At 34.4% G+C, this 12,584-nt stretch overlaps 1 protein-coding gene across 1 annotated transcript; it reads left to right on the top strand.

Moving 5' to 3' along the window:
- The first annotated feature begins 7,923 nt into the window (after positions 1-7,923).
- Positions 7,924-12,567, top strand: LOC106132096 (ovarian-specific serine/threonine-protein kinase Lok). The gene is made up of 9 exons (XM_013331415.2): positions 7,924-8,276; positions 8,462-8,591; positions 8,976-9,112; positions 9,346-9,473; positions 9,672-9,797; positions 10,022-10,225; positions 10,728-10,939; positions 11,218-11,419; positions 11,640-12,567. Exons 1-9 carry the CDS (start codon positions 8,096-8,098, stop codon positions 11,883-11,885), a joined length of 1,566 nt encoding a protein of 521 aa, XP_013186869.1. The 5' UTR covers positions 7,924-8,095; the 3' UTR covers positions 11,886-12,567.
- The last annotated feature ends 17 nt before the right edge of the window (positions 12,568-12,584 follow it).

The raw sequence follows: 12,584 nt of genomic DNA, 5'->3' as shown, positions 1-12,584 counted from the left end.
AACCGATGTACTTACTGATTTTGATAAAATTCAATATGAATAAAGATTATTATCCTAGGTCTTATTCAATTTATTTATTGCATATCATTTTGTAAATTTCAGTTCTAACTACTACAATATCAAATCTATACTTATAATAAATCTGTAGAGAGGTCAATTCTGTACATGGAATATATTATAATAAATCTGTAGAGAGGTCAATTCTGTACATGGAATATATTTTCAAAATAACTATCAGGGGGTGATTAGTGATCGATACTGATGCCAAAAATGCAATCAGTAAATTTTTTGTCTGTCTGTCTGTCTGTCTGTCTGTCTGTCTGTATGTTCTTTATAGAAACAAAAACTACTTGACAGATTTTTACGAAACTTGGTACAGTTATTCTTCATACTCCTGAGCAGGTTATAGTATACTTTTCATTACGCTACAATCACTAGGAGCAGAGCAGTGAAAGGAAATGTTGGGAAAACGGGAGAAGTTACTTGATTTTTTAAGCTTCCGTCGCGTGTGCAGCCTTAATGGTTAAAGATACAGCGAAACCATGTATAACGGAAATATTCTACATAAAATTATTAAAAAAATATCCCAAGACAGCATAAGTCTATCTTTTATGGTTGACTCACAATAACACGTGTAATTCCTAATAGCTTAGGAGTTCGGAGATTTCTGATTATATTTCTTTACTCTAATGTTTATAATACCAATAACACTTACACTCATTCGTAATTCTTAAAAATTAATATAAGTACCTATTCAATAAAAAAAGAATCATCGAAATTGGTATAGAAACACCAAACTTATACATGAAATAAAATACCCTAACAAGCCATCGTGCGTAAATACTGAATCATGCTATAAGGATTATGTTTGCGTAACGGTTGCCGCGCTCGACGCGGCTAGCGGCGGCAGGGTATAAAAGGGGCAGGAGGCGAGCGCAAGCTTCATGACCAAGGCAGCCAGGGGGAGACCTCACGCAGTTCTCTCCTCCAGCCTCCTTCTGAAGACGAAAATCGGGATCTACCAAACGTACGTCAGATCCCGCCTCACGTACGCGGCCCCGGCGTGGTACGCATTCTGCTCTAAGAACAACAGGAGAAGACTCAGCGCCCAAGAGAACCAAAGTCTCAGAGCAGTCGTCGGAGCCCCGCGCTACGTGAGGAACTCGACGATCCTCAGGGACCTGAAGTGGGAGAACTAGATATTCAAGAGGGCGGACGCGTCATCACACAGCCACCTGCATCGCGCCGCTCCACGCCTGCCCTCCGGGCCGTCGGGTGAAACCCTCCCCTCGCTGCCTTGCGGCAGACGTCGTCGACCAGTGACAATGCCGCCGCCGATGGGAACTTCCAGTGTTTGAAGACGTGAAGACCCAGGCCGTTACGGCCGCCCCATCGACCTGCCTACAGTCGTAGGCAGCGATGATGCCATTGAAGAGGGCCAAAAGCCCTGACCAAACTACTCCGACTCCCCTACGGGAGTATGGGAAGACCCGAAGACGGCAAGATAGTATTGCAAAGTTGAAACACTTTATTTTCATTTCTTTTGTAAGTTGTAGGTACATATTTCTGGGTATAATTCTATTAGAATATTTTTTTAGTTTAAATAGGCACTTAGATTTATCTATACTGATATTATAAAACTGAAGAGTTTGTTTGTTTGTTTGAATGTGCTAATCTCAAGAACTACAGGGTTCAGTTTGAAAGATTATTTTTGTGTCGAATAGACCATTTATCGAGGAAGGCTTTAGGCTATATAACGTCTAGCTGCAACTATTAGGAGCGAAGAAATAATGGAAAATGTGAAAAAAATCGGGGAAGGAGCATCCTTGAGGGCTTCAATGATGCCCAAAATGACTATTCCACGTGGACGAAGTCGCAGGCACAGCTAGTATCTAATATAAGTGAACATTAATTTTATCAAATTATACAGCAATCAACCTAAAATCTCTCTTGAACTACGTCAAAAGTGGCCTATAATTTTCCATGCATACATTTCCCGGCAGATGATCGGAGTTCCCGCGATCAGATAATACGTGAGGCAACAGGGGTACTATTCCCGAATTTGTCTTCCTATTGAAAACCGGCGAGACGAGTGATTCTCATTAGATACTGAATGAATATGTTATGTTTTTAATGGTGTACCTACGGTTGGGAACAGATCCAATTAACTCTAGTTTATATGGATGTGTGTTTAGTTTGATTCAGCAACATCAGCAACAGCAGCGCAACTTGACCCTGTTCATATTAACCAAACCTAAAGTATATTAATTGTTAGTAATAAGTTGTTATTATTAGTAAGTCAGATTTATCTACCTTTGAGATAACTAATCGTATAATATTGAACAGTACTTACCCCTTTTTTCACGTTTGTTGAACGAGTGACACGATTCGAAAATATCCCACCAGGATAACATTAGCAATACAAATATCCGCTTTGAACCCGTAACTCCCGTAAGCCGCAAAATTCAAATGACGCCCAGCGTTTCCGAATGAAACAACGAATTGTCTTTAATACCCGAGGGTGAAAGGTATTAGCTTCGTTCAGGAATTCAAATTAGATTTTTATATTGTACAATGCAAAATTCCTTTCCTGCAGTTGTTTGGCTTGGATAATTAAGAAAGTTCAAATCAAAAGGGATAATCTTTACTCATAACAAAACATTGCCCAATAGGGTATGAACTTTTCGTTGAACACACGTAAGTAAGTATGAATTTAAACTATTTAAGTATGTAACTTTTTGAAAAATTCAAATTTTGTTCATGGTTTTTTTTCAGTCTCTATTTTATAGCTGATTTATGTTCTCATAAATTAATTAATTTATTGATGGAAAAGGTTTTTCAATTATTTCTCTCTTGAGAAATTTCTTCCATTAATAGTTTTATACTCGTAGTATGTTAGTAGCTTTATTTTAGGTAGTTATTCCATAATATTTGCCAACAGGGCTGTTCGACCCTTTGAGAGATTAATCCAATTTATCAGGACGAAGGACTCCGTTCGCCGCAAATCAATTACCCATGCAGTGTCCATAATCGTGAAGTTGAAAACACGCGTACATAGAAGACTGTCTTGACATTGTCTTGACACTCCAAAGACTTGGTTAAACTATACTTAATATGAAAAGATTCAAAACATATTTACTTATTTATTTTTAGGTATGATCTCGCCTACAAGTTATAATAAATATGCCTGCTTATATCAAAAGGTAAGTATGTCTGAAAGCTGTAAAGAATATCTTCATCCTATATCGAAATTAGAAATGCAAATTTAAATTCACGACATCAAAAGCAGTACCTACAGCAGAACCAAAATCTCCGTAATTTGCTGAGGTAAGTAACCTTTAAAGATAATTAAAATTACTAAACGAACAACAGAAGAAGTCTTGTGTGAAACGGTATTGTTTCATAATGAACATATTCGAAACAAAACGCAGAAATTTCCATTATTTTAAAAGCAGGTAATATGACATCAAAGATGGAAAATGAATATTATGCTATTTTTAACCAACTTTCAAAAGAAGAGTAAATTTTCCGAGTGTTTTTAAAACGCATTTTAGTGTTGATCGTATTGGATTGTATCTTTTAATATTCCAGTTTTGTAATACGTGTCACCTTAATTATTTTTATTTTCCATCGGCTAAGGTAGCATAAAATCCATAGTGGTTATCGTTATTGATACCGTTCAAACTGTTACCTAGATTATGGTGTGATCACACTAAGTTTGTTTTATTTAACTCTTGCTAACAGCATTTTATTCCGTTCAATCCGTTCAATTAACATGTCTAAATATATTCTGGAATCTTATGTATATATATATATACCTTTTTATACGTAAGTATGGCAGATATTTTCCTTTAAATGTTTAGAAACATCAATGGTAACAAGGTAGGTACAAAATATTTCCAGTACAGAGGAATAATTCGTAATCATCATTCAGTTACATATATATTTCGATAAACACTGTTTAAAGTTTATTAAAAGTCAACTTATTATTTTTATAGATAGGTAGTAACTAACTGAATATTTGAAACCAATACTGTCTAACACTCTTCCCTAGGTACTATTATTTTAAATGCGAAAGTCTCTTTTGTTACGCTTTCGCGGCTAAGCCAATATAGCGATTTTAAATGAATTTAGTTAAGTGTAAATTAGTTATATAATGTCTTGACAGACATCGTGTTATTTATTTTGTACTAGAGGCCGCCCGTGACTTCGTCTGCATGAAAACCCTATCAATCCCGCGGGAACTCCGGGATAAAAAGTATATATGTATGTTATACTGGGTCATCAGCTAACTACATACCAAATTTCATCGTAATCGGTTCAGTAGTTTTTGCGTGAAAGAGTAACAAAAATCCATACTGACATACTCACAAATTTTCGCATTTATACCTAATATTAATAATAGAATGTGATGATATATAAACATAAAATGCTGGTTTTATATTTTCCATATTTATCTGACGGCCTCTGTGGCTCAGCGGTAGTACGCTTGTCTGTGACACCGGAGGTCCCGGGTTCGAATCCCGGTCAAGGCATGATGAGAAAAGAACTTTTTCTGATTGTCCTGGGTCTTGGATGTTTATCTATATAAGTATTTATTATAAAATATAGTATCGTTGAGTTAGTATCTCGTAACACAAGTTTCGAACTTACTTCGAGGCTAACTCAATCAGTGTAATTTGTCCCGTATATATATATATATATATATATATATTTTATGCTATTGGTTTGGAAAGTCCTTCAATATGCTTGTATCCGATTCGATTTGAATCAATGATAAATAACTGGGTGATTTTCTCGATGGGACGTAATGATATAAGCAACAACGTAATGAAGCTAACAAGGCTAGTTGATGATAATAAACCAAACATTTTTCTCTACACGTGTAATCAGATAGCTAAAGAGGTTAGTTATGTTAGGACATATTTTTTGCATTAACAGATTGATACCTAAATACCTTATTGTAAGTAGTGGTTTACTTATAGATAGATTTAAAGGATATTTGGCAAAGACAAAGACAACCTTCAGGGCTAACATCGGCTATTTTTTCTAGAAATTCCAACGGACACGGCATAATTAGGAAAATCCAGTTAAAGAGGGCAAGGCTACGGCTTAAAGCTATAGGTTCTTATTTATGTATTTAAAACATAACTGTGCCTTAAAGCTACAACAGTTGAATAATAATAGCATTATCTACCAGTCAACCTTTAGAAAAATCAAATTACAAAACAATTACAAGTTTTATTTAATAGACTGGACATACAAACATTGTATACTTATTTTAATAATATGGATACCTATGTTATAAAAGTATGTAGCTACGTATGTACTCGTAAAGGCACTTTCAGAAAAAGTGACTTGCGTTTTTGTATGAGTTACCTACTAAGTAATGTAAGGTACAAAATTTATGGGTAATTTTCTAAACTTAACGTCATCATCGATATTATTAAAAAAGTTTGTTTTTAAAATGCCTTTATATCCTGCCTGTCAAATTTTCTTGCAAAGTATAGTATTGATTTGCTTTTCTTACAATCGGGTATTTAAAAATATTTCCCAAAATTTCCCTAAAACGTTACCCCTAAGTGTTACTAGGTACGTATGAGAACTAAAATTACATTGTTTAAGGCTTGGTTTTGTATTCTTATTCTTCGGCGGGAAACCAAATTTTCTTCTTTCACGGATCGAGAGACTATTTGTTTTTTTTTTTATTATGTTTAAGAAAGGATAAGTGACAGCTGGCTCTGTCTACCCCGCAAGAGATATAGATGTGATTTCATGAATGAATGAAGGATAAGTACTTAGTGCCGTGTGGTTCCCGGCACCAATACAAAAAAGAATAGGATCACTCCATCTCTTTCCCATGGATGTCGTAAAAGGCGACTAAGGGATAGGCTGACAAAGTTGGGATTCTTTTTTAGGCGATGGGCTAGCAACCTGTCACTAGTTGAATCTCAATTCTATCATTAAGCCAAATAGCTGAACGTGGCCATTCAGTCTTTTCAAGACTGTTGGCTCTGTCTACCCTGCAAGGGATATAGACGTGACCATATGTATGTATGTATGTATGTAAGTACTTAGAGTATTTGAATTCCTCCCTCATACATAGGTAGACACCATATCTAGAAGTTGATACTAAAGAGCTAACTATGTATGTAAGCGCAGTTCTCACGTATCTTAACTTTTGGTATTTATAGGTACTTAGCTATTGTATTAAATTTTGGTGAGTAAAAACCTTTACGTAGTCTACCAGTGGTTGTTTGTCGAAACCTTTTCCTACCCTTTTATATGAAGCAAGGTATATGAAGCATAAATAATACCTAGCAAGCAATACGTAATTTTTTACATAAAATATTGGTAACTACGTGGATTTTCAACTTCAAACATTCCTAACTTTTAATGAACATGATCCTAGCTAGATCACGTGCGTGGCTGATTGGTAACCGAAGTGCAGACTTTATTACATATTTAAAAAATTACGTGTGATATACCAGTACGTAATTTATTAAACCAGACGACCTCTGTGGCGCAGTGGTATAGTACTTGCCTCTGGAGTCGTAAGTTCCCAGAGTTTGATAACGGCCATGCCATGAGACAAAAACCTTTATTGATTGGCCTGGGTTAAGACTGTAGAACCATAATTTGAAACAAGATAGGCCAGTAAACCTTGCTCAGAACACGTTTTCTTTGCCAAAACAAAAGTACCTTAAATATATAGTATAGTGCCCTTTATCCTATACTCTTTACACACTATCTATATATTAAACGAGCAATATTTGTCAATGTGCCACCTCTCATAGTAAATTTATAAAACTTCCGGATATCCATTCGTAAGATTCTAAACGGTTCAACCAATCGACGACGAAACAGACGAACTAATTTTACGCTTCTTTAAGATACGGCAAATAACACTGAACTCTCTGATTGATCTATGTTGAAAGTGGCAGTTTTTATGTCGTTTAATATGGGTCAAAATAAATAAAGCTATTTTTACAGTTTCAAAACAGTAGCATCATAAAAAACTTAACAAAGACGCACAAGCAACCGATTGCTCCGTAGCGATCAATGGCGGAGAGGAAAGAGTAGGAACACATCACTTATACAACTACTCAGAGCGCACAAATCATTTGGTTAGTGTTTACTTATTATTTTAGGCGTGAGTTCGATAAGTTCATCAATTTACGTAAATGTGGACGTAAAAAAATACTATTTATGTTTCGTTTCGCATCCTATTGTTCTCGTTATTGTCCGGTGTTTCCATTCTCGAAAATTGCTCTAACGATTTCGTTGAAATTTAAATATGATGTACCTATGTATATGGGCGTAAAACATTAATTTAGCTGGGTTGTCTGAAAGTCCCATATAATTTTTCCCATATTTTTGGCCAAAATCATTTTCCCATAAAAGATGGTCACTAGGTGACTATAATTTCGGTGCGCGCGAAATCATCACTGGTGGCTAACAGCCTTCTTCCTCTTGGCTTTTAGTCCCGGTTGCATTCTCATCATTCTGGATTGGACGAGTCCAATTTTTACACGAAGCCACTCCTATCTGACCTCCGCAACCTTTGCCAGCCTTTTTTTAGTAAACCTAAGATGTATTGGATTGATCATGGTTACGCATCCAGTTACCTGAGTGTGCAGTTTTCCTCACGATGTTTCTCTCTCCGTAAGAGTATCCGTTAGTATTCAAACTTATGTATATAACTTTCGAAAATAGTCATTGGTACATGGCCGAGGTGGGATTCTAACCTGAACCTTTCTGCGCAACAAACCAACCATCGGAGGAGAATTTTCACATAGGAGGACACAAATTCGATTCCCGGCAACATTTTTTAATTTTCTTGCGTTGGTTGGCTAACCTGACTGACTCTTGTTATTGTTAGTTGATTGACAGTTGACATCGGTTGTCAGTATTGTCAATAACTTTGTGAAGTCGATTCCGTTGGTTCTTTTTCTTGAAACTTGAAATTACCTTGCTGTTTTCATGTGATAGCTGATTGCGATGCCGCTTAAAAAGTGAGAACTTGAGATGTTTTAAAGTGTTGTTAAAATAAAGTCCATTTGTTTAACAAAATATCTTCATAGAGAAAGTCACTATGGGTGATGATATACTCACAGATTGTGAAAATACACAAACTCAAACCCAAAACTCGCAAATAGATTGGAGCCAACACAATACACCATCTTTCATACCTAATATTTGGGGAAGACTTTATCCTACTAAAACGTCGGTCAAAGGACAATATTGTTGGAAAAAACACAACGCTGAATATTATGGTAAGTACGAAGGTACTGTGTTTATTAATATTGTACTGGGTTGAAAGATTTATTTGTTATTGCCGACGCCGACTATGCCGTTCCTTGTCAGTCTTTTTCTTTCTAAAGTGCTAACATGGTACCCACCTAGCTAGTTAGAAATCTACCTTCAGAATAAATCCTTAAACCATTTAAAAACTTTACAGATCTTATACAAGCAGAATTTACACTGGGGAGATCACTGAAATGCACATATGTAATGAGAAGAGAGCTTGTAAGTGAAAACATAATTAAAAATGTTAGCAAACAACATTTTATTATCACAAGGGATCTATCGTAAGTTCTTATACTTAAGCCTTTTAATTACCAAAATATAAAAGATTATATTATGATGACTAATTATGTATGAGAGAAAGTATTCCATGCTTTATATTTGGATTGTCCCCGAGAAATTTTATATAGGAAGAAAAAGAAACAATGTGTTCATCATCTTCATTCTTCATCTTCACATTTGTCAAAGTCTTCCCCAAGGAAAAGCCTGCCTTCTACAATCAAGCAGTAGATAATAACATTCAGGTCCTATTCCAGAATGCCAAATACCACATTGAAGCATTTTTAATCAAAATATAAACTGTTATTTTAATATATTGAAATATTTATGAATCATCTATAACCAGGATCAAAAACTCTGCGAATTAAAATTCAACTTTTAATTCACAGAGAGCCCCTTAATCCAGCTATCATAACAGACCTATCCTACAATGGTACTTTTGTTAATGGAGAAAAAATTGGAAAAGGAAATAGTAGAGTGCTGGATGACAATGATGTAATTTCTGTTACACATGCTCTAATGAAGAGTAAGTTTCATATTAAAATTTCTTGTGTAATATTTGTCTTTGATAGTCTCATTAGGTACCTACCTAAATGCTTCTTATATTTTTTATGATGTCTAAAGTTACCTTATTATATTACTTGCTTTTTTTTGTTTTGTTTTTAACTCGCAAAGTTAACAGTTTTTTAATAGCAAGAAAAATTACAAACTAGTAGAAGTCTAATATAAATTTTATGAACTATTTATTATTTTTTTTAGTTTTTGTTTTCAAAGATTTACTTAAAAATGAACAAGACCAGGTACCCAAAGAAATCTCACAGAAATACTACATATCAAGGACACTGGGTCAAGGTGCTTGTGGAATTGTTAAATTAGTTTATGATAAAGTGAGTATTTTTTTGTAAAAATGAGCAAAAATGCATTAACTTAAGAAATTCATTTTAATTACTAAGTATGAGAATTATGAGTTGGAACTTTGTGTTCTTAGATCAAAAAGTTAATTATCAGAATATATTTCAGGAACTGATTCAGACTTGTACCATAGAATTTCAAGACTTCTTTATATAATTCTTTATCAATTTCAGAAAAAATGTTCAAAACATGCCATGAAAATGATTAAAAAGAGCAGGCTTACAAATGGACAAATCAACCATTTGACAGACCCAGAGAAAATAATGAATGAAATCAACATTATGAAAGCTTTGAGGCATGTAAGTATTACATTTACATTACTATAAAATTTAATATGTAGTACCTTCACATTGTTTTTGATTTCAAGTTATCAAGTGAAACAAACTACACTGCAGCCTATTCTCCATATATACTTCTATGAACCATTAGAGCCTTAGAAGCCTGAACTATGAAACCATGTACCTTGTTAGCCATTATTATGTGTTTATTTTTTACAGTATATGTAATTTTCCCTTCTTTCTAGCCCTGTATAATATCGACAGAAGAAGTGTTCGACGCTCGCGATGCTGTGTACATTGTGCTGGAACTCATGCAGGGTGGAGAGTTGTTCGACAGAATAACCAAACAGGGTCGGCTCACGGAGCAGCTTACTCGGTTCTACTTCAGGCAAATGATACTGGCAGTCAAGTACCTTCATTCTCAAGGCATCACTCACAGAGACCTTAAGGTAATTATTTTATAATTTAAGGTCTTGAAATATTTTATTATTAAATGATTGCAGGAAACACGAAAGCGCAAATACAACCTACAAAAATAAAGTTCACTCAAGGTTTAAGAGACCATGAAATTGAAGAATCAAGAGGTTTTGTTTAATTAAATAAACAGTAACTTCTGCCTAGGTTTTGCCTATATGAAGTTTCCTATATTTGTGAAAAATATACAAAACTTAATATTTTATAAAATTTAAAGACATGGCCTTCCAGTCTTTTCAAGACAGTCGTCTTTGTCTACCCAGCAAGGAATATAGATTGATTATATGTAGTTTAACTTACAGATGCCGCATGTGAAAAAATCCGACAACTATCAAACATTTAGGACCTTGTTATTAGTTTTAATTTAACAATTTAAAAAAAAAAAGATATAATTTTAAATTCAATTATTATTGTGGTACAAAGTAAACCCATACAGAACTCATAAAGAATAAAACAAAAAACCATTTCTTTTCCCAGCCTGAGAATGTTCTATTGGAGAGTAAGGACGAGAAGACACTAGTCAAGATTACTGATTTTGGACTGAGCAAGTTTGTAGGTGAAGACAGTTTCATGAAGACAATGTGTGGAACGCCACTTTATCTGGCACCTGAAGTACTGCGGGCGAACGGACAGAGATGCTATGGGTCACAGGTTGATGTCTGGAGCTTGGGTGTCATATTCTTTGTTTGGTTAGTATGGTTTCTATGAGGAATTTATTTACCAGTATATCATGTAAGATAGTATGCATTATTTTAACGTGTCTGTCTCGTCAGTTTAATATTTGATTAATCAGTTTTTATTAATATACCACCTGCAATAAATTGGAATGTTTGAAAGCAATCAATCAATATGTTATTTTCATTCTAAAATATTTTTGCTTTAAATTGTAATAATATACCATCTTTTTTATTTAATAAAATTTTCTTTTATAAATTTTATATACCTATTATATTTGGTTTTCTTTCAGTCTTGTTGGCTATTTGCCGTTCTCATCAGAATATAAAGACATGTCACTGAAAGATCAAATAATGAATGGAAGGTACCGTTTCTCTCAAGCGCACTGGAAAGGCGTCAGTTTGCAGGCCAAACTGCTCATGCGCGGCATGCTTACTGTTCAGGCTGAGAGACGCTTGACATTAGATCAGATACTCAACCATCCGTGGATGGAGGTAAGATTAGTCTTATTTTTTATTTCAAATCATCTTTCTGGAGTTTATCCCGGTTGCATCGTCATTAGGAAGGAAATCTGCCTATGAACATGTTTCAAGAGTCTATAAGTCAGGTAAATAACGTAAGAGGTTATATTCTCAATGCCGTGTGCACGCAATTTGTTAAACATACACATAAACTTGTACATTTACGAGTAACAATTGTTATTTACTTTTACAGGATAACGAAATTACTATTAGTGTGGAAAAATTAATTTCACATAGATCTGACACTAAAAGTTACGAGTTGATTTCGTCGGTTTCTGACGAGAAAGAAAATTCAGCAGAAAATGTCACTGTGATAAGGTTGACGGCCGCGGCCAAAAGGGCGATGAGCGACAGTTTCAACTCTGCCGAACCTATCCCCAAAAAAATGAGAGTTGCTAATGATACGAGCTCGACGAATAGCTATTGTTCTGAAGACTGATTTGCTTAGATTGGCTAAATATTATTATTACTATAATATCAATTTTTTTTGTGAACTTTGGCATAAACAGATACTATGATTTTAGAAGAACCAGAAAGGTAGACCTATCTCTTTGACTTGGTAATCTCAACTGTGGTGTCTGCTTATGATAATTTCCATTTTCAAATTTATTTTCTCACCTGCAGTATTGTTATTGTTGTTAACCCTGTTTAAGCTTATTTTAGAATTCGCTAGATAACACGTTATTTTTTTATTTTTTATTTTATTTGCCCACCTCCAGTATTGTCTTAGCAGTAATAAGTATGCTAAGTAATTATAGAATCTACTTAAGAATTTATCTTCAGATAGATTCTGTAGATAAGTTTTTAATTTTTAATACAATTGTACCTCAATATGTACCTCGAATTACTTAATTATTAATTTTAATTACATGTAAGAGAATTGTTTTTATTCCTAGTATATTGTGATTATTCTACTGGTCAATTAATGTTACAAGTTGATTTATTATTGTGATGTTAATGGTTGATGACTTATGTCGAACTTAAAACAAATGTCTTGTGTTGACATTAGAGTACAATACTCAATCGTAAGTGTGATTGCGTGGAACATTCATGTGAAAAATTGACGTGCCATCATGTTTCATTTGGCGTGCTCCCAGGTATGCTATTTTAATGAAAATAAGAATTGTTTAAAATAAAA

The sequence above is a fragment of the Amyelois transitella genome, chromosome 13 (assembly GCF_032362555.1).
Source record: "Amyelois transitella isolate CPQ chromosome 13, ilAmyTran1.1, whole genome shotgun sequence".
NCBI lineage: Eukaryota > Metazoa > Arthropoda > Insecta > Lepidoptera > Pyralidae > Amyelois > Amyelois transitella.
Note: the sequence above shows the minus strand (reverse complement) of the source record. Positions and strands in the feature narration are given on the sequence as shown.